This window comes from Haliaeetus albicilla, chromosome 23, assembly GCF_947461875.1.
Source record: "Haliaeetus albicilla chromosome 23, bHalAlb1.1, whole genome shotgun sequence".
Lineage (NCBI taxonomy): Eukaryota > Metazoa > Chordata > Aves > Accipitriformes > Accipitridae > Haliaeetus > Haliaeetus albicilla.
Window position 1 is genome coordinate 3,474,677 of NC_091505.1, and position 22,674 is coordinate 3,497,350.

The 22,674-nt window shown below is 46.2% G+C and overlaps 1 protein-coding gene and 1 long non-coding RNA gene across 2 annotated transcripts; one reads left to right on the top strand and one right to left on the bottom strand.

Moving 5' to 3' along the window:
• Positions 1-347: 347 nt before the first annotated feature.
• LOC138690688 (uncharacterized) lies at positions 348-10,746 on the bottom strand. Its single transcript, XR_011329444.1, has 3 exons — positions 10,616-10,746; positions 5,741-5,952; positions 348-442 (listed from the first exon to the last, which is right to left on the bottom strand). It is a non-coding gene; the product is annotated as an uncharacterized lncRNA (long non-coding RNA).
• On the top strand, positions 10,287-22,500 carry FGF16 (fibroblast growth factor 16). The gene is made up of 3 exons (XM_069810926.1): positions 10,287-10,724; positions 17,070-17,173; positions 21,478-22,500. Exons 1-3 carry the CDS (start codon positions 10,448-10,450, stop codon positions 21,721-21,723), a joined length of 627 nt encoding a protein of 208 aa, XP_069667027.1. The 5' UTR covers positions 10,287-10,447; the 3' UTR covers positions 21,724-22,500.
• The last annotated feature ends 174 nt before the right edge of the window (positions 22,501-22,674 follow it).

Sequence of the window (22,674 nt, forward strand, 5' to 3'; positions counted from 1 at the left end):
ACTATGCTAGCAGGGTGCAACCACAGGTTGAGTTCTGCGCCAAAGGGAGAGGCTGTCTGTAGTGTTGTCAGCTCCACTGTAGCTGTGTGTGCGCACGCGCGCTGTTGAGCATGTGTACATGCACATTTCCTTCCCATCCCCCAAACCTTTAGCTTTTCTTATGTGTCACAAGAGAATAAATGCCTGAGACATTATCTGCCCATTCCAAGAGTTCAGAGAATGTGTATGACATCATGGGCATGACTCCCCCACTAATCACATTATATGCTGTTTAACTTAACACTGCTAAGCTTTGTCTGATAACATTGTAAATACCATTTTATTGTAAATTAGATTATACAAACCTCCTCAGAGTTTAGGTCAGTTCTTGTGTGAGGTCCTTGTTCCCCCTCCTCTCTACTACCCCAAATTGAATCTTTTTGGTGTCTAAGCCAGGGCATTTCTAAAGAAGGAAGCACAAGAAGAAAAGAAGGCTAAGCCATTATCTTTTTCTAAGTCAGCACTGCTGATTGCAGTAAGTGGACAGAAGACTCCATACATCTGTTCTTTTTCTCTTTCTTCCCTTGGAATAAAATCAATAGGTTTTGTTTTTCTCTTGAAGCTGGCTGGATTTCATTACAACCTTCCTGTGAGGTAGCATATACTTGAGATCTATCATTTCCTTCTATCAAGCCTAAGCTGAGTTATTCCAGTTGGTAGCCACTGTATTCTTATCCTGGCCTTAAGGTCTCCGATTTGTTTACAAAGAAAGCTGCAGAAGTGTTATTTTATTTTATTTTTTTGCATTTGATTCTGTTTTCTCTAATGAAAGAACCAGACTCCGACTACATTAAACCATAGCCCCAGCATCGGCAAGATGTTCAAAGTGATTGACACACAGATGCTTCCCAGTTTCTGAGAAGGATATTTTAATTTTCACATTTTGACACATTTATTGCTGAGGGACATATCTGAAAAGTTTCTAATCTTTTAGAAAACCTCAGCAACAGGATTTCCCAACATTTTTAGACTACTGCATGAGAAGATGCTCCTCATCTTTCTTCCCTAATTTTATCAAGACCATAAATAGCCCATGCTATTAAAGCAGAGGTTTGAGAACACAGACTTCTGAGGTCTCGTCTCAGCTATGTTCAGCTCTGCATTTCTGTCCTCACTACGGTCAACACCGGCTCTTAGTGTCAACCTGAATTCTGCTTCCCATCCACAGGCAAAACTCTTGAGGCTGGTGGTGCTTCAGACAGAGCTATACCACCCAGGACCAGAACTACCAGCTCTCAACACCAAAACAAGGCTTTGATTTTTGATGTTGGAACCACTTCTCAGGAAGGATGCAGACCAAGCCTTCATGCCTTCCCCACCTCCCACACTTAGGATAGACAAATCCTATCACAATTAACTGAGAAAGAAAACATAAGTGAGGCTCATCCTCCCTCAGCACAAAGAGCCAGATGATGCAATTGTCTTTCACTTACAGGATCCCCGGACAAAAAAGGCTTTGCAGCCAGCTCACTCTGTGCTTGTTGCTCAGAGCCCTACACATCCTTAGGGTAACTTTCTTGCAAGACATAGTATTAAGGAATGCTAGCAGCTCACAAAGGGAATGCAACACAATCCAGGTGACTACTCAGACCAAAGCACAGCTAACACAAGTGCTAGTAAGGCACCAGTTAACTGTACTGAAGACAGATTCTCATGTCCTTGAGCAAACTACCTGCCTTTTGCATTCCTACATGTTCCCATCTGGAGAAAGGCAACAGCAATGCTATACAAACACAGCAAAGGATGCTGTAAAATAAACATTTTGAGATCTCACATGAAACTCAATCTAGCTGAACTGTGATTGCTATATACTGCATTTGTGTAAGGTTAATGCTATAGAAACTGGATTCTGTAACTCCTGATATCTCATGACAGATTTTAATGAAAGTCATGTTATGAAACTCAAGTAGCTGTCCTGAAAAGAAACACATCTCATCCTGAAGGAGGCTAATGCACATTTCAGTGGGTCTCAATCAGATGCAAGCAAGACTGTGGTCTCTTGAGTATGTGCCCCCTATCCTTTGGCCATTTGCAGAACTCATCGAAAATATGCCTTTACAGGGCAGTTAGTTGCTTGATCATGGAATTGTCATACAATAAACATTTATCTAGTCAAGTTTGCAAAGCGCCTGGCTGCTTTTTTGACAACAGGAGAATAATGCTGTATTTTAATTGACTAACTCATTAGAGAAAAGAACAAACCTAGTAAGGTATAAAGAATTTATATACAGAAAAGAATAATTACAGGATAATTAGCAAATCAGATTATTCACATTTTTAAACATTTTTATGTTTCCTTATAAGCACTATACAAATTAACCCAGTAGTATATAAATGAACTTGAGTAATGCTACTCATGCGAACCATTAGCAGTTAAGCTGAAAAGCTTCAGTCATTGAAAATGCCAAAACTGTAGCCTTTTAGCATAATTAGGAAAAGGTGGTTTTTATTTATTTTATTTTTCCCTTTTCTGTCCCTCTGTTCTTTATTTTTTGATGTCCCATCTAATCACCCACTTATTCTAGAATAACTTTGAGCCCAGACTTCCTAACTGCACCTCACACACTAATAAATTTCAGTTTTAGCTCTCCAGTGAGAGAATCAGTGTCACTATCCTTAAAGAGAGATACAGAGAAATTCAGCTACTGGGCCAAAAATCCCAAAGCAACTTGACCACAGAAAAATACAGAACTCTGTTCTGATGTGTAAATCTGTGCCTCAGTCTGAACGGTTCACTGTACCAAGAGCTGGCTGAGGTATTTAAAAAATGCTCCCAGGTGATAAGGCAATAGCAAGAAACCTCAATGAATCTTTGTATCGAAGTTTAATACAGAAACCTACAGCCTTTTTGCAAGGAGAATGAATTTAAGGCAGCAGCACAGATGAAAATAACAAAATGATATGAAGATTAACTGATAATCCTCACAGGTACCACATGGGAAATTGCCAGACTATTAACTAGGGTATGAAATCTAGCTCATAAACGAGCCTTACTGCAAGAAGAATGAAAGAGAGAATAAGTGACATAACTGGTGAAAAGATCATAGCCAAAAGAAATAGATATTCAACGTCAGTGATGTAGGGAGCTCCCCAGCGGCCTCTGAATAGCGTCTGTGATGTGACTACTGCTGTTTCATATTCCATAAATGATCTGGAAATGCTGTAGGTGGGTGGCTGATGATAGAAAGCCATTCCCAACAATGAAACCTAAAATTTATTGAGTGGGTGGGTGTTAAAATAGTAAATTTAATTCAAAGTTCATAAATGAAAACTAATGTATGAGGAAAAAGCCATTCTTGCTGTGCTTTAAATCAGCTATTACCACTCATGAAAGAAATCCTAGAGAAATGGATAGTTCTCTGAAAAGATCGGCACAGTCAGCAGTTGGGAAAAACCATCCTGTTAGGAATTTTTAGGAGAAGAATGAGAACAAAGCAGAAAATGGCATTATCCCTCATATAAATTGATAGTCTGCCCATCTCTTCAATACTGAGCTGAGTTCCAGTAATTGTGGAAATACAAAGCTACAGAAAGGTGTACCAAAGCTGCATAAGAGATGTTGGAAAGCCTTAGCATAGGGAAAACTTAAGCAAGCCAGAGCATTTCCACCTGGAAAACAAGGAGAATAACAAATGAGTTCTAGACAAGCTGTTACAGCATGGTAAAGGTAAACAGCAATGATTATTTTAAAGTAGTCTTAACAGAAAAAATAGGGCACCAACTCAAACTGGCAGGCAGCAAACGGGTTCAAAAGCAAACAAAAGGAAGTTCATTTTCACACAATACCTAATGATGTTGTGGAACTCATTGCCACGGGATGTTATGGCAGCCAAAAATACAAGTGGGTTTCAAAAAAAATGATTAGACAATTTTATGGAAAAAGGTCCATCAAGGAATATCAAAAACAATGATACAGCTGCAACCTCCAGCTCAGGAAGGTCTCTAAACCAGAAACCACTGAAAGCTGGGAGGGTTTACCAAAGGAAGTATCACTCTATACTCGTCCTGTTTTCCATACACAAGTTATTAGCCATTATCAAGAGGCAGGATATGGGGCTAGACAGACCTTTGCTGTGACTCCTTTCTATATTTGACCAACACTAACTGATGCAGATATAAACACATACCCCCCTTCACGGTCACAGATAATTCTGTAAAAGGCTGCTATAGTTAAAAGGTAGACACTTAGAAGAGTATCTTAATAAATGACAGCATTTTTTATTTGAGTAGGACTAGAACTGGCTTTTGTGTTTCCTTAAGTATGTTTTGAGTCTGTGCTTTCCAGAGTGGAGTTACGATGTTATCCTCCTTTTTATTACCCAACTACAGCAAAAGAGACAAATCCAGTAGAAAGAACTAGCTCCAAATTTCAGCTGTAAGCCACACAATGACTTACATACTGGTGACTGAGAGCTTCTTAGCTTAAGAAACCCTGGAGAACTACTGAAGTAACTGCCTATCAAGTTTGTTGAATATGGCCATGCCACACAGGTGCTTTAAAACACAGGTTAAAACTTCCAGTCATGCTTTAGGTCTAGGATAGAATTTGAAGTCATGGTAAGCCTTCAACAATAGAGTGAAACAGTCCTTCAAGATCCCGTTCCTTACACACTCCAGCATCCTGAACATGCTTTGCAACTTGAATGGCCTCCTTATCTTCTCCTTCTCCATCAGTGAAAGCAGAGAAGGAAGTGACTTACTGCTAACTCAGCACCCCACTACCCCTTAGCAGCTATGAGCCTATGAATCAGATGACAAGCCTGCCGTAACACCTTACTTACTACCTTTTTCTTAATTGTTTCCCAAACTATAGTAAAAAAAAAAAAAAAAAAAACCAAAGAAGATGACAATGAATGGATTTTACCAGGATACCCTTATTCTAACTTCTATCATGCCCCTTGGTTCAACAGCTGGGAAGGAAACACTGCTGTCTTGGCATGAAATTACAGCATAAACTATAACACAAAAGGTACATACAAGATACGAACACTGTGGAGAGAAAAACTGTGCATCAATCAGTAGCCGCATGGCAAGTTGCATTGGTGTATAATATGCTGAGAGGTAGAATTACACGGTACATATTGTCTGGTACACTTGGCCAAATACTGAAGCCCTAATGACTCAGTAGTCCTGTAATTCTAGCTCAAATCCCAAGAAAAAAAGGTTACAAATGGAGACGACTGTATTATGCACCACTTTACCCCAAGAAAGAAGCCCTCCTTATTCCTCATTCAGCATCTAGTACTTGGAGATGTATTAGCATGAACAATTGGAGTTAGGACTCAAACCTGTGCTTAGCCATGATGAGGAAAGGTGTCATTTTTCAGGGAGAAGAAGTACCTGCAATTTTCAAATGGGACAGAACCAAGACAAAACTGCATACATGAGAGTCAACAAAGCTCTGATGTTTGTTTGCACATGCTTGTCCGTAACTTCCTCCCCTAAGGACTACAGATCTTAGTCACAGCAATCCTCTCCAAATGGGGGTTCCTGTGAGTCTGAGGTGAGCCAGAACAATTCTGCTTCCTACTTATTAATCCACATTGGGATTACTAAAACCAGCAGATACACGTTTGACACAGAAATAAACAATAACTGGAAAAGGTGGGTACTTCCTCTTTTGAAAATCACATCATTTATTTAGGCACCTGATCCCAAGACCCAGGTAGGCAAGTCTGGAGCTTTATCCTTAGACCCTTACCTTCATTCTGCCACCATTCTAAACTCGCCACAAAAATATATATGTACTTCTACACATTGACTGAAATTCTGTTGCCTCATTCATGTTGCCTTCCATTAGAAATCCTTCCACAAGACAGAGCAGTGAGATTCCTCAGGTCAAGGACTCGGGTTTGTTACATACTTCTTAACGCAGCATCCAGCACAAACAGGGTCTAGGGCCTGGAAGTGGTACTGCAAAAGATAATAATAATACTAGCTTAAGTAAAAACAATCAAAGATAAAAACCAATAAACCATCCTCTGCTCCCCTTGAGAAAATTTGTTTATTCACCCCCTCACAAAGGAGGTTGCCCTATTTATCTGCCGGGAAACCTCAGACATTCCTTGCATGTGTGGCACAGATGGTCGCCATGCAACAAAAGGCAGAAGGGCTCCCTGCACATGCACAGTGGACGTGTCTGGTTTCTGGATATACAGAAGCTTGGTTAGAGCTACTGCTCCAGCAGGGCTGCTATGCATCCAAAATCCCAAACAAATACAGAAAGCCATCAATATCCTTTGAACAACATCTCTTACTGGAAAAAGAGACTGTCTGGGAAAAAGAAGATGCACAGTGACCTTGGTTGTGAGTCTTAATTCATTACTGTACATAAATTGTTTTGAGATCCCAAGGTGGGAAGTGGCTAAGGAAGCAGAAGTATTATTTATTAAAGCTCAAGGCTCTGTTGTTTCTTTATCCTCACATATTCTTCACGTCTGATTTTTCATTCATGGCCATTGCTACTTCAAATTTTTTTCAGCTGTCTTGATCTTTTCTTTACCCAATGGAATTGCCCCAGGCAGAGGATATGCAGTATCTAGATCTGCTCATTGCATTTATTTATCTTACTCTTTCCTAATTAATTTACTGCTTTGACCCCAGTCCTGCTCTTCCTTTGATTTTATAGTCAAGTATCAAATGTGGCTGCTCTCCACGAATAGTAATTATTCTGCAAAAAAATCCCATTAATATTTTTACTACCTTGCTAAACATACACTTCTACAGTGTATGGGAAGGGGTCTGCAAGGTCTATTTTAGCAAGCTGGCTACAAATATCGTTGCTAATTCTTCTGTAAATTGAAAGGCAGAGCAGTTTGGCAGTAACCATTTCAGTTCCCAAGGTAGACAACACAAGCTTTAATCAAAGAATAAACCTGGGGGTGCTGCATGAACTGAAGCAAAGGAGAGCAGAAAATTAATTCTGTAACACATTATGTTCTGTGACACAAATTGCATACAAGTTTCTGTCCTCCTTTAAGAAACTACTGAGTGTGGAACTGTATTCTGTGTAATACATGGGGAAAAAAACTCTAAACCTGTTTCTTCTTTTGAAGGAGTTATCTAGCTTTGAGTATTTAAAATACATGCCTTTTTTTCTTCAAACAATACAGGATACAAATCTCTCTGCTTTTTCCTCAGCTTAGTAAAAACATAAATAAACCAGGAAATTAAAGACAAAAAAAAAAAGAGAAGAGAAAGCTACCTTTTCCGCATCCTGTTGTGCCTAAATAGAACATGTTGTACCAGCCTGTACAACTTCCCAATAAAATGTATTGCAGACACTTCAAAAGCTGACCATAATCATGAGAGTTAAGTGAGGAATGTCAGCTTGGATGGGGGATTTCACTGCTTTTGTTATACATTAGTTAAGCACGCAGGTTTGTGTTTTTTACTTTATCTTGGATTTTACTGTAATGTAATTGAACTCTGTTACCTTTTTCAGTACCCTAAGTGTTCCTCTAAGTGCTCATGGATTTGGGTTTAAGGAAATTGTAACAGATCCAGAGGCTATTGAAGTCAGTGGCAGAAACCTCTGTGGAGTTTGGTTAGTCCTTCAATGCAAAAACTGGTTTTTGCTCTCTCTTCTGAATAGCCCTGGGATCAACCTTCTGACACGTTCAGAAATAAGGTGACCCCTACGAATCCACAGGCAAAACTCACTCTTACTTCAGCGAAACCAGGCTTTACAGAAGAGCATATTTGATTGTAGTGGGATTATTCACATGATATGAACTTTATGCATTAAATTCACAGCATTTACAGGATTATGTCCTTAATAGTAATTCCGGGTTTGGGGTGTCCCATCGTTGTGTCTGTGTCCCCCCCTGCATCTTGGATCTGCCATTTTCACCAAGGCACAGTTTACTTCCCTCGGTTACCTCATCACACCTGAGTCTTCATATAGATACTACAGCATCATTGCAGTGGGATGCTTGAACTCTGTGGTATCTCCATGTAACCACACATGATAAACAAATAGCCAACAAACACACTTCTGTGGACTTCACTACCTCTGGAGCAGACTATATTTCTATAAAAAGCATGGGTTTAGGCTTCATGTGTCAAGTTCTGCATCAAATACACCCCTTTTACAGCCACAGCTCTGACAGGAAAAAACACCCCTGGCCCCCACTTAAAAACCAGATTCCTCACCCACTGCAGACATGTGTGGGTGTTCCACGTCGTAATATCAGTTTCCTTCGTATCTTCGCAACAGAGCACTGCCTGGGCCTGCGGGGAATGGAGGCTGCATGCCACGGCCCTTCTAACCCTCCCTCTGAGGTGTATGTGGGGAGAAGCACCTTGTTGTGGGGTGAGACCTCCTGAGGGGAGAGACCCACTGAAGGGGTATCCACTATGGGGAAGAGACTCTCTGAGGGGAGAGACCTGCTGAGCAGATACCCACCATGGGGTAGACTTGCTGAGGGGAGACCCGCTGAGGGGAGATGAGACCCGCTGAGGGGACAGACCTGCTGAGGGGAAATACCCGCTGAGGAGAGATGAGACGAGACCCGCTGAGGGGACAGACCCGCTGCGGAGAAATACTTGCTGAGGAGAGATGAGACCTGCTGAGAGGATACCCATTGTGGGGGGGACCCGCTGAGGGGAGAGACCCACTGAAGGGATATCCACTGGGGGAGAGACCCCACCGAGGGGATACACCGTGGGGGAGACACCCGCTGAGGGGAGACACGACCAGTACCTCAGCTCTGGAGGCTGACGCCCCGCTGGAGAAGCCACTGCGGCCCGGGGCCTCTCCGTTGGCCCCTGGCGGGGGCACGGAGGAAGAGGAGGAGGAGATGGGCGACACTTTACTTCAGAGACATGAAAGCCCAGCCCGACTCCCCAGCCTACCGGAGCCTCCTCAGCTCCCCGTTGGCGGGACGCGAAGCAGCGGCGGCCGCCCCGGCCCGGCGGGGCAGGGGCAGGGGCAGGAGCGGGCGCGGCGGCCGTGGCGCGAGCAGCAGCGCCGCCTGGCGGGCAGGGCGGCGGCGGCGGCCGGGGCGCAGGGGGCGGTGGCGGCGGGAGCCCTTCCCGCCCTCCCTTCCCTTCCCTCCCTGCCGGGCCTGTCGGTGTTTGTGTCGTTCCCCCACCCCCCCCCCGCGTCTCCCCGAGCCCGACTCCGTCTGTCTGCAGCGCGGCCGGCAGCTGCCGTTACAGATACGGTGTCGGCGGGGCCGGTGGGGGAGAGGGCGGAAACACCTGTTTCCAACATGGGGAAGGAAGGTGGAGAAGGGAGCCCGCGGCAGGGCCGGGCAGCCGCCGCTCGCCCTCCTCTCACCTCCCGCCGCCTGTAAACCCGGCCGTAAAGCCCGCGGGATCGCTTTTCAAAAAGATCGCTTTCAGTTTTTACACGTTCAGATGAAAAACGCCTCTCGAGCCCTCTCCTCACGGGTTTTTTCCTCTACCGTGTCCGTTTGGCGGGGAGGGGGGGAGAGGCGGGGGGGGAGCACGGCCGGGGCTGAGGCGGCCGTGACAGACCCGGCCCCGCCGTGACAGACCCGGCCCCGCCGTGACAGACCCGGCGGCCGTGACAGACCCAGCCCGGTCCTGACAGACCCGGCGGCCGTGACAGACCCGGCGGCCGTGACAGACCCGGCCGTGACAGACCCAGCCCGGTCCTGACAGACCCGGCGGCCGTGACAGACCCGGCGGCCGTGACAGACCCGGCCATGACAGACCCGGCCCGGTCCTGACAGACCCGGCGGCCGTGACAGACCCGGTCGTGACAGACCCAGCCCGGTCCTGACAGACCCGGCCATGACAGACCCGGCCCGGTCCTGACAGACCCGGCCCGGCCCGGCGCCTCCGTGCCGGGTCTGAGGGGGGACACACACGACACGACGCGGCTGAGGAGGGACGGGAGAGGGGCCGGAGGCTGCCGGCGGAGCCGGGGCGGGAGCGGCGAGGGCCGGCAGAGCCGGGCTGCATCCCCGGGTGCGTGCGGGGGCTCCATGATTTCATCGGCGGCTTCGCGGGGACCTGCCAAGAGCTGTTATGCCTCACTGCGATGTGTAGCTTTTTCCTGCCATTTTTTTCATAATAAAAGAGGGAGTGAAGCTAGCTTTTTTTTTTTTTTTAAGGGAAAAAAAAAAAAGCCAAATGGATCAGAGAAGAAGGGAAAAAAAAAAAAAAAAAGAAAGCAATAGCCAAAGGGGATGCCAGTGAGGTGTGGCTTGCATTTAAATATCCAATATGTCAATGTAAGGGGAGTGTGTACGTATATAAAGTGCAGTTTGCATCCGACGGCGGGACACATCCAGCTATGGGAGGCGCGGGGAGCGCGGGGCCGGGCCGGGGCCGGCAGCGCGGGGCCGGGCGGCCGCAGCCCGCGCTCTGAGGGGCCGCCGCGCTCTGAGGGGCGGCTGCGCTCCGAGGGGCCGCTCCGCTCCTCCGCGCCGGGCCCATGGCCGAGGTGGGCGGCTTCCTGGGCGCCCTGGACCCCGACCTGCACGGCTTCCCCCCCGCGTTGGGCGGCGGGCTGCCCCTCGCCGACTCGCCCGGCTTCCTCAACGAGCGCCTGGGGCAGATCGAGGGGCGGTTGCAGCGGGGTTCCCCCACCGACTTCGCTCACCTCAAGGGCATCCTGCGGCGGCGGCAGCTCTACTGCCGCACCGGCTTCCACCTGGAGATCTTCCCCAACGGCACGGTGCAGGGCACCCGGCAGGACCACAGCCGCTTCGGTAAGGGGCGCTGGGGAGAGGGGTCGGGGGGGGCCGGGGGGCCCCGGGAGCAGGTGCCCCGCGTCCAGAACGCATTACCCCGCTAATATCAGTCATCCCGGGACGGATATAATTAGGCTTCTAAATAAATGCGCTCACTCCCCAGCAATGCGGGAGTTTTTATTTCCAATTTCCTACTCTCCCGGCGCGCAGCCCCTCTGCAGGTGCACAAAAACGTGCCCTGGCCGGGGGGGGGGGGGGGGGGGGGCGCGAAAAAAAAGTCAATTAATATATATATATAAAAATATATATATATATATAAAGTGGGTGTGCGTGTGGGTGACCAGCTCTAGTTGTGCCTCTGAAGTTAGCGGTGAGCGAGGCAAAAGAAAGGAGAGAGCACGCTGGAAAAAGAAATTCCTAGCTTTTTTGGTGGGTTCGTTCTTTTCTTTTTTTTTTTTTTTCCCCTCCTTTTTTTTGGCCTCCGCGGATACTTGTGAGCTGATTTCTTTTACTTGCATGAATTTCATTACAAGAGCGTCTCCTCAAAGCGGGCAGGGATCGGTTGGCTGGATGGGTGTCAGAAGCTCGGTTTGGGGAGGTTGTTGGAATTGAAAGGGGAAGCTGAAGGGGGAAAAACGCTTAGGGGACCTCAGAAAGAAAGGAGAAGATGGAACAATAGGCAGAGCACCGTGGATTTACCTTGCCGCCTGGGATACAGCTGGAAGTCTGCAGCGCCTGTATCAGTGTCGCACAAGAGCAGGGATCTCTAATGAGACTATATGTAATCTTCAAAAAATGCATCCCAAGCCACAGGCGAAGAAGTACAGTAAGTTTGAGCACAGCTAAGAAAAATTCCCGCTACTTCAGCATCTAGTGCAGGTGTCTGTGTAAGCTATCAACAAGTCCCATGCCAGTGATCTCAGCTATGTTGTCAACAGGTTGCAAGCAGTGCTTGCAAGACTTTTTATAGTTTTCCAAGTGGTTTAACTCCTCGGTGAAAGGAATTCTTTTTTTTGCCTTTGCTTGTTTGCAACCGGTCCTTTCTGATACTTCAGGAACGCTGCTGCTGCTGCTATTGTTAGCAGTGTAAGGCAGGTTTTTGGAACGCTTGGGGAAGCTTATCTCCGTACCGTGCTTTCCATAAACACCAGGTGTGTGCATAGCATGTCCCTGCCTAAATCAACAAGAAAGTCGTAACCCGCGGGTCAGAGTCAGGTACTAATAGGCTCATGGGGCAAGCGTTCTTTAATTACCTCCCAAAAGATGCACATCTTTGAACCTCTCATGCTGCGATACGTGATGGCTTTCCACGTTGAAAGAAACTGAAAGCAAACCCATCGCATCTGTTTGGTTTTAGTTCAATCTGCCACGTAGTGTTTCTATCAGATCTTTTTACTTATCTTTATACAAGTAAACAGCCAGTTTCAAATGGCAGCATTTGTCTCAGTTCCGTTCTTTAATGAAGACTGAGTAAAATAAGTGTATTTCCAAACAAACTTTGGAAAAATGTGTTAAACGGGCTAAAACTTTGCATGAATTTTGCACACTTAAGCGTAAGTCACACAGTGCATTCAATAAATTGAAACATTGGCATTCCCTAAGTGTTTTAGCAGTCAGCATCCAGCTACGTAAACTAGACCAGACTTCAGATATAAAATATTATAGTTCTCTGCTTCGGGGTTTTCCCAGAGGCAGTGTAAAATAAATAGTTATTTGTTGTAATTGCAAGACAAAGCCCCAAAGGATTAGACTGGAATCCTCGCGTTCAGATAAAGTTGGACTAAACCTCGCTTCAGCAGAGACTCAAAGCAATAACGTATTGGCACACAGTATTCACCATCTGCATTCAGTAGCCATGAATATTTAAATTCCAATGTTACTGGTATGGTTCGTATTAGGATGTCATGTATCAATGCATTCCTAAATTTTGCATGCAGCAGTCAGAAAGCAGTAACTTATTACAGAAATAGGCAGCCTGAGCGATTCTGGGGAACTACATACAGAGCTAGATGAGGGTTTCAGAGTAGCAGTTTAAAGCTGCCTTAAATCTAGGGGCATCTGGGGAAATACTTAGAAATCCAGTATGGTGGTTTGGTGCATCAAGCCCACATGGCTGGAAGGTGCTCCCTGATATCATGAGCAGATAATTAATGTGCTCAGTGGATGGCTGCGACACCGCAGCAGAGGCACAGATCCAGCTGCAGATGGGATGTAGGGTAGAACTGGACTTTGCATCGCTATCTCTTAATACTGGAAGGGCTTCAGGAAAAGATGGACAGTATCTGTACCCTCCCATGCGCAGCCATCCCAAAAGCTACCAGATGTGGAAGACGTCTGAGTCTTCCAGAGAGAAAAATAAAGAGCCAAAGCCCTGGTGATGCTGAACAAAGTACCAAGGTGCTAATGGTGAGGGTTAAAGGGAGGGATTCTTTTGTACCACGGCATTCAGGGGATGTGACCGTAGGACACAGGGGAGGTAGCAGCATCGTCTACCCACACTGCCTGAGCAATCACAGTTAACTATTCCCTTTCATCTGTTGAGGACTGGAGCATTCCTAAATCACACCTGTCTTCTGGAACGTGATATTTTATACTTGTAAAAATACAGATTCATGCAAGAACAATGGGGCGCAGCTTATTTTTCCTAGAGGAGGCTTAACACAAAATTTGGTGAAGCCCTCCAGGATCGTTGGAAGAAAGCTCATTCTCACACTAGAAGAGTGCCCAATGTTGCTCTCTGAACTGGCAGCTCCACCTAAGTCAACCCAGAAAGAATAAAGCATTTTCAAAGATGTATCTGTTCTCACTGTATCTGCTAAGAACCTTCCTGTACAAAGAAATAAAGGATGGTCAAAATCTGGAGGGGGTTTGGACTGACATTAGCACCCCTATGAGAATCCTTCTCAGGATGAAACCCAGATAAATTCGCCAGGAAAATCCCTGCCAGGAGGAATTGCTCCTATTCCACCTCATATCTGTTTTACAGCAGCATTAAACAAGTGACACCAACGGCGCTACTCTTAACTGCGAGGAGAGAAAAACGCCTTGAGTTTGTACTGCAGACTAATAAAGGCAGCAAATGAAGTTCTTCTTGGGTATGAACCTGCTAATGGATCTGTAACACAGTCTCCTAGAGAAGCTGATGAAACAAACCTCCAGAGAAAGTTTTGCTGTAGATTTTGATATTCAGACCATAGTGCACCTGTTGCTGAACAGTTGTTGAGGTTTTTAGCCGAAGCTTTAGGTTTGTAGCCATTAATACAACATCTGATGTTTCTGTACCCCTGCTCCTGAATATAGTCATGTAAGAAGAGACAGGTGCAAGGAGCTGAATTGTTCTTTGAGGGATGGTTTATAGTAAGGCGAGAGCGTGTGGGTCCTGCCATGGCAAAGCTCGGGAGATTATTCAGTGCTTTGGTGGTAAATGAATCCAGTTGGAGTCTTAATCAAATCTCTCCAAATATTATCTAGAAAGGCTCAAGGAACAAACAGAATGAATAATCAAAGCAAGAATAAAGAGGCAAGTCCTGGGGGAAAGAAAAAAGAGAAAGGAAAGGGAAAAAAAAAAAAACAAAACCCCATGCTCTACCACAAAAGCACACCGCTACAATTGGAAGGAAAATTCTTGAGCTGGCCCCAGTGGCCACTCCCTGTGCTGCTGGAGATCAGATGTACGAAGCTGCAATTTTGTCTAGCAATTGGAGTGAGTTAAGGACAGGATGGATATCCGCCCACATTTTTTCAGCCTTCACTCTGTCTCCTGACTTTTGTGGGTTTAAGTTACATTCTTAATGCTGTTTCAACATAGTTGTCTTCTGTGCACGTCTTTAAGTGCCACTCAAAGATCAGAAAAGGGGAATATTGCACGGGACGTTGTCAACAGAGATTGTCATGGGCGTACCTGGAAGAAAACCAGCAAGTATTTACCCAATCTGCACCAGATGAATGTCTCACCCACCTGCTCAGAGAGGAAAGATGCTAACGCTGCTCCTGGGTTACTCCTTACCAGGTCTTTGGAGACCTGGGTTCATGTGCCACATGCAGAGTGCGTTTGTGGGTATACTTAAGAAAACCCTCAGTTTCCCTGCCTCAGACATTCCTCGGTTTCTAAATGGGACTGGCAGCGTTTTCCTGCTTCCCAGGGGTGACAGAAGACAAATAAATAAAAGTGTTGGTGCTGAGGACTGTGTTTGTACCTATAGGAAGGCTGATCTACTGCTGACCAGTTACCAAATATTTTTCACTTGAATGTCTGCTTGTCTCAAGCCTGGGAAAGTCTCTCCTGTTTCTGGGTATCCCTGTATTCCTTTCCCCCTGTATTACTTTTTACACTCTCTCTAGTTGTTGTCAATCTTCCTTCACTCCCTCCTTTTCAAACAGCGGCTGTCATCGTTTCTGTCCTGCAGATGGGAAAACAGAAGCACACAGCAGTTCAGTAACTCCCTTCACGTGTCAGAACTGGTGGGTAGCGGAGGCAGAAGAGCACCCTTCATCCCGCGCCTCTTCCCTTCCCGTTCGTGCTGCTTTTCAGATAAGAAACCACAATAACTACCAGGGTCCTGGTTTGCCTGCCTGGCTTGGGAAGGCTGCCTTTCCTGCCTGCGCTGCCTGCTCCTGGTGTTTCTGAAGGCAATATGTATCCGCAGGCTGGGGTGCGTAGCTGGGCATATTTCAGCCTGGAAAATATCTGCACTGGTCCATAAAGCATGTTTTCTGTCATTTGCTTCCCTGTCTGTCTCAAGGAATTGCTGCTCCCAAGTCCATATTTCATCTCCCCCTGCCCCCACCACCTGCTGGCTGCAGGGCGGGCTGGATTTGATGCACAAGCCCCAGAGCAGGCAGGGCAAAAGGAAGACAAAAAGTCTGGTAGAAGGTAGGAAGACTAATGCTTGCACCCAGTTATAGCCACCAGCATCTGACTGATGAGTCTGCGTTGAGTAAAGGGGGACAGAGGTGTCCATCGCCATCTGGTCTGTCCTATATTTAGGCAGTGATGCAGTTACCGTCTGAGAGTTATCGCATCCGCACCCGGCTGAGCAGAAAACATATACCCCAAGCTGAGGGATGACCGGGAGCTGTGACTGCCGCTGAAGTCAGCTGGCTCAGGTGGCCGCTCGTCACGCGGTGATTTTAGACTCAAGGCATAATTTTAAGAGGCGGTCTGGGAGGTAACCTGATCAGAGCAGCAATTGCTCAGGACTGGACATTTTGGGAGCTATATTAAGAGACCTGGAGCCACGCTAAAGGTTAGAGCAACTTTGTCCTCCTGTCAATGGAGACGTCTTGTCCAGTCATTAGATGGGATGGTGAAAACCCTCTTCCTTCCTCTGCTGCTACCTCCCAGCTAATTAACTCAGCACTGGACACGGGTGAAGACTCTAGCTAGGGAGCGTGTTATATCCAGAGTCTTAACACAGTCCCACTAATGCCTTCAGGAGGTTTTCCTGTGAAGTTTGAAGGTCTCCACCACTTGTCATGTTGGCATTGTTCAGACCAGTTAAAAATGCACCTGCTTGGCGGCTGTTTGTTTTTAAGTGCTTCACCAAGGGTTCTCCTATTACAGGTCTTTCCTCCATCAAAACAGCTGCTGTCCCCCTTTTCGGCAGCGAGGGTGCAGCAAGCAGCGCGGCAGACCCCGCTAATTTCTTTGCCAGAGGAAATGAGCCTGCCCCTCATTATTTAAAGTATCTGACACCATCGTCGTAGGCTGAAGCCCACGGGTAAAACAGTTGCTCTTGCAGGGCTGGGGATGGCGTATATACCTGCGTATATTTGAAGTTGGATTTTATCCCTGCAGCTTGTATATACATTTGGGGGTGGCAAGTACCCCACTGGAGTGCCAGGATGAAGATGGGCCTCACAGACATCTCTTCTAGTGCTTTTCACTTATTTTTATTGGACTCATCACTTTAAAACATGTGGGACTATCATCTCAAAGCAGAAGCCCCATGGTGACAAAAATCACTCTCCTTTTCGTGAAGAATAAAACCCAGCATGGTAACAGCCTTCTGAAATTTCTAGTGGGCCAGGCACAAGTTTCTACAGCTGTCTTCTCGGTGATAATTAGAAAAAAAAAACCAAAACCAAAAACCAAACCAAGAAAACCTAGCAAACCTTTTCTCATTAGCAAAGGTAATTCCTCTTGGGCAAGTCAAATTTGCAATGCCGGGGAGAAGCCTAGAGTGGAAATCAGAAGATTGCACACATATGGGACTACAGATTTAAGAACTGTGTCATTATAAATGAGGAAAACGGGGTCTGTAGGAAGCTCTGCAAAGGTTGGGAAAGGCTGGTTCGCGTTTGTCACTGGAGCCTGGTGTTGGTTTTATTCTCTGTATGATTTGGATTTCTTTTCTGTTCTAGGGATTTTGGAGTTTATTAGCCTGGCAGTGGGGCTGGTGAGCATCCGTGGGGTGGACTCAGGACTCTACCTCGGCATGAATGAGAGAGGCGAGCTGTATGGGTCGGTAAGTTTAAGGTTTTGTGCTGATTACAACACTGTATAGCATATGCAGCAATACAGGCTGCAGGACCTCGTCGGTGTCACGAGCTGTGTCTGTCGCAGGCTGCCGAAGTCCTCGAGCTGCCACGTACCTCCATTCTACTACCTGTGATGCCACTGTTGTTATAACATAAATGATATGTATGAAATAGGGTTGCGGAGGGAGGATGCACCCGTGTGGTGAGAGCCCATGGTGGTGCCCAGCCCCTGGACACTGCTTGGGGCAGTGCCTGGGGAGCTGGGGGGGCTTATCGAGCTTTTGCCTTTCAGAAATGGTGTGGCAACGGTCAACTAAAGGCAGAAGGGAAATTTAGCATAAAATTAGGGGCTGCTGGTGTGTTTTCATTGCCTGAGTAAAACATCAGTTTTATTCTTCACATGATCAGGATCTGCACCTATCTAACAGAAGCTGAAGTTGTTGACTGAGTGTTGTTTTATTATAACATTCTCTACAACTCCTTTTAGGATTTTAGGGGGGTTGCTTATAATTTTCTAGAAGTGCCCTTTTCAGACTAAAATTTTCCACGTTTTGCCAAAAACCAAGTGTAAACTCCTTGTTAGTTTTTCACTCCACACAAATTCCTGAATTCCTATGAACTCTTCCTAACAACGCCTATAGCAGATTCTGCTTCATCCTTTGCTGCTGTAGGACAGAGAAAGCAGAAGAACCCATTTCCAGTCCAGGCTCAGGTTTCTAGTGGCAGCTTGTGAGTTTGTTGTTTGCTCCCTTGGTTTGGGCCATGCCCTTAGAGCTGTGGCTCGTGGGTTGCACTGCCGCAGCGGGGACCAGCTCAGGTCCACCTTGCTGCTTTTCTGATGACCCAGCCCCAAAAAGAGAGCATACGTCAGGGTTTTGCTGGATGAAACACCCGCGCACAGAGCAAACGCTTCTGCAAAGCTTGGCAGGGGCTGTGAGGAAAGGGTGCTGTGAAGAGTTTTGGCATCACAAGTAAAGTCTCCATCAACCTGAAGAGAGCTGAGCTCTCCTCTGCTTCTTTCTATTTAATTAAGTGTTAAGACTTGCAGTCAAAACGTCAGGCCTTAACAACCAGGCAGAGGTGCTTCCTACAGGTTAATTAAACTCAATTCCTAATTATTTAACTCAATATAAAACAGTAATTTCTAGTTAGCTAGAAGAATCATTTCCATTTTGAAAAATTAATTGCATTCTAGAAAACCATTTTTAAGTTTCCTTATCTGTAGCTGCTGCACTTCACTGCTGCTTTTTCTTCAGATGCCCCACTGCCTTTAACTCAACCCATCACCTGTGTGTGATTTTTTTAAATGCTTCTTTCTAGATCACAGCACTGCCCTATGTGAGGATACTGATTTTTAAGGATGGATCACAGTAAATTTAAAATGAAATAAAATAAACCAGTTTTAAATCAAAGCAGAAGGCACATACTTCCTCTAACCAAATCAGATCACTCTCATAGTGTAGAAATTTAAACTCGTATACTCTGCATATAGAGAAGCCTTCAGAAAACCTTTGCTTAGCAAACAGTAACAGTAAACCATGAGTTTCCATCATCTTTTCTTCTGCCATTCCCATCTGAGACTGCCACAGAGCCTTTCACTATTTAAGATGCAGTTACTAATGTTTATATGAGAAAATCAAATACAAGCATGCACTGATAACTGTTCTTTTTCCACATCATTTCTGTAGTAACATCTACCCTAAACAAAAGTTAAATGCAGAGATAGCAGTTAAATTACAAATGTGCAAGATAGATAAAAGGTAAAATTACCAGGATTCCATAAAACACAAAAAATCTTAAAGCGCACTTCAGAAAGCAGGGCTGGAGCCTACACCCATGCAGCAGCACCTCTCCTGTCAAACCCCGAGGCTGCTCAGCAGCTCCTGGAGTCGCAGCTTTTACTTGTGCCTGCTGAAGAGGATGACACAAGCCTGCATATTCCCTTCTGTGCTTTCAAACCCTGCAGCTCTGATTATGAGTCAACAGTTTCATGATGGGTTAATTAAATTCTAGGGCCTGTGTTCATGTTACGACACAGAAGCAAAAATAGGATAACATTTTACAACACTTCATCTGGAAACAGAATTGACCCGAAGACATAATCATGGAAGTTTTCTCTCTGTCGTTGCATCTTGTACACCAGACAATACACTGACCGGATGCTGCAGGGACGCTGTCAAACCGTTGATCCAAACTGTGCAGAAGTCACGAGCCAGGTCCCCAAATAACTCTGGAGTTTTAAAACCTGGGATACATGGGTTGTACAATGATGGCTTTTCGAAATCGAAAGCCACTACAGTATTCTTAATTAAAGGTCCATAAAACAGCGCCTAACAACAGCATTAGCATTACAATGGTATTTTAGGAGATGACAGTACAGCGGTATTTTTAAATTTTCAGCAAGTTTACTATTTCCCTCTGTGCCAATTTTGCCTGATCTGTGTGTTTATCTAGCCAGAGCCAGCCATCCCCACAGCGACATGTGGAGTCCCCTCAGGACCGACAGCTTTTCTGCCTGTCCCTCTTAACCTTGTGCCAACGTTTCTGTTAAGCTTTCCATCCGTTCCAGAAACACAACTAATACTTAGAGCAGCGAAAGTCGCAGGCAGCACCTTGCACACTGCCCATACGGTGTCGGGCTCAGTGGGGACATCCCAGGGCTTGGAAAGAAATAAATTGCACCTTGCAGAGTCACCCCAGACTCTCCAAACATTTTACACAAACACTGTACCTCCAAACAGGCCAGTGAAGAGCAGGTAAACTGGGGCAAAGCAGCAGCGCACGAGTTCAGCTGGTCAGCAGTTTCCAACATATCTGTGAGTAGATGGCTTCCTACGGGAAGAAAAAAAAATATGTTTGTATTTATTGACGGATCTGGGAAGAGAAACCCCTGGTTCCCCAGGTCTCAGGTGGCAAGGGCTGTGGCATAGGCTTTTGGAGGGCTCACAACTCACCTCAGGGTTTATTTAATTAGCAGCAAAACATTCAAAACAGGTTCTGAGTGCAGGTGAGCTCCTGGATCGTATTACAAAACATCTACTGCAAGCAATAACATCTACTTAGCACTCTGTGTGCCATAGATAAGACACATTCCCTACCCGAATAGTTTGCAGTGTAGGTACAGTGTTTGTAATACTATAGCGTCCTACATTTACAGGCTGCCTTTCATCTGAAAGGACTCCCACGTGTTCCCCCCGGCAATCCCGCTGGCCGTGGAATGGGATGGGACGGTGGGTCCCTCTGCGACGCAGCACGATGGCGCTGGCAAAGCCACCCACGACCTCGCGGGGCAGGGGGACATCCCCGCTCCTCGCTGCGGCTGGGCTCGTCCCGCTAGCTGGCATGGGGGAGATGGGAGGGAGAGGGAAGGAGCGACTGGGCACGAACCAAAAAGCCATCATCGAACGGCCGCTGCCGACAGCCCCCGGCCGTAAGGGTTGGAGGGAAAGGCTGGTCGCGGCCACGGTGACACCGGTGCCATCCGTCCCCCCCTGGCCCATCGCGGGATGCACCGGCCGTGGGCTGGCACACGCTCATCACATCACCTATCGCCGCCGTAAATCTTCCCCGGGGTTAGACATCCCTGGAGCGCTGCTCCCCGTCCAGACCTCCCCGGGTCTTGTTATGGCCTCACATCACAGCTATCTGGCGCTTCAGAAGATGAAAGGCCTGAGGAATGCTTTCATTCGCGTTGCACTGTATACTCTTATGTGCCTTGAACTTTCAAAGCGGTGCTCGCTCTTGTTTAAACCCTTCAGATCCGCTGCCCGCTTCTTCTCCCGGGGTTGCCTCTTGCTTAAGAGAGCGTTTTTGGGGTGTCTGCGGTACCTGTGGATTGGGGGGGACATGGCTGTGGGTGGGCAGACCTCTGCACAGGACGCGGTCCTGCCCGGCAGCACGGCCGCCCTGGAAAGCTCCAAACTCACACCCCGATTGCAGAGACCTGGCTGCCAGGTTTAGAGTTTTGCTATGGCCCTGTTCTATTTTTTTTTTTTACGGGGCATCTTTGCAAAATGCACACCCACCTTTTCCTCCTCTTTTTGTCTCCTTCCTCCTCCAACTTCAGAGGTCTTTGGGTCCTGGCTTGTACGGCTTGTGCCATTTCCAGCTTTCACCCAGGGGAAATGTCCCCAGCGGCACAGTCCCTGTCCTCAGGGGAGCCAGGAGAAGGTAGCTGAGAAAATTCTAGGAAAATAAAGTGAAGGAAGGAGGAAAAGACTTTTTTTTTGTTGTTGTTAAATTTTTGACACAAATGTCTTTTTCTTCCCCTCCTGCCTCTGCCCCAACGCAGAAGAAGCTCACACGGGAGTGCGTTTTCCGAGAGCAGTTTGAAGAGAATTGGTACAACACGTACGCCTCGACCCTCTACAAGCATCCCGACTCGGAGAGGCATTACTACGTGGCTCTGAACAAGGACGGCTCCCCCCGAGAGGGGTACAGGACTAAGAGACATCAGAAATTCACTCATTTTTTACCCAGGCCTGTGGACCCTGCCAAAATACCTGCGATGTACAGAGACCTCTTCCACTACAGGTGATGTTTCCTGCAGCTGCCCCATCAGTGTACATACTAGGGCTCCCAAGCTTTTTCCCAGAGCACTATATTAATAGTCATTCCATCATTCCTGTAAGCATAGATGACGTAGGAAAGCACTTACATTGAATTCAGACACTGCTGTTCCTCCTTGTTTCAAGCGTATATCGAACCTGGGTTATTTATGGGGGTGGGGGTAGGGAAAGGGAGGGAACCCTACATATAATCTTTCGTTTTCATTCACTTTCTTTACCCGGTTGCTACAAGAGAGGTCAAATATTCAATGTTATGGTTGCTTAAAGGAACAAGCAGGCGAGCAAACCTGATCACCAGGGGGGAAAAAAACCAAAACTAAAAACGAAGACAAGGAAAGAAAACAAAAGACCACGGAACTGCTGCAGATGCTGCTGCTAAGCTCGGGATGGTTACGTGCTAAGAAAAAGCCTTTCGAATGGTACCATGCTTAAGCAGCCCGGGAGTTTGCTACATGGATGATGCTACATGGACTGGTCCTGATGCGTGGGGTTTTTCCTGCTGTTGGGGTGGGAGTGGGGTGAGGAACATTATTCAGATGTAAGCATGGATACTGTGCATAAGGACAAAACTATTTATAAAATGTATATGATATTTATTTTATATATTTATTTATTTCAAAATAATTTTATTTTTAATGAGAGATGCTATGACCGGATTTTCATCAGGAAGAATAAGGTCCTACTGAAACAGGAAAAAAAAATGAGTTTTAAGAGCTTATCGGCAATAAAATTGTCTTTATATTGTAGATTTCTTGCTAGCCCTTTTTTTTGGCACTCTTTAACAATTAACCCAGTATTTCCCCATCTGCATGAATATTAAGACACCTCTGAAAAGGCTTCATATGGTAAAGATACATGACCTAACTCCCCAAACCCTTGTACAAAGATGACATCAAATTATACCTGGAACGGACCTCGGA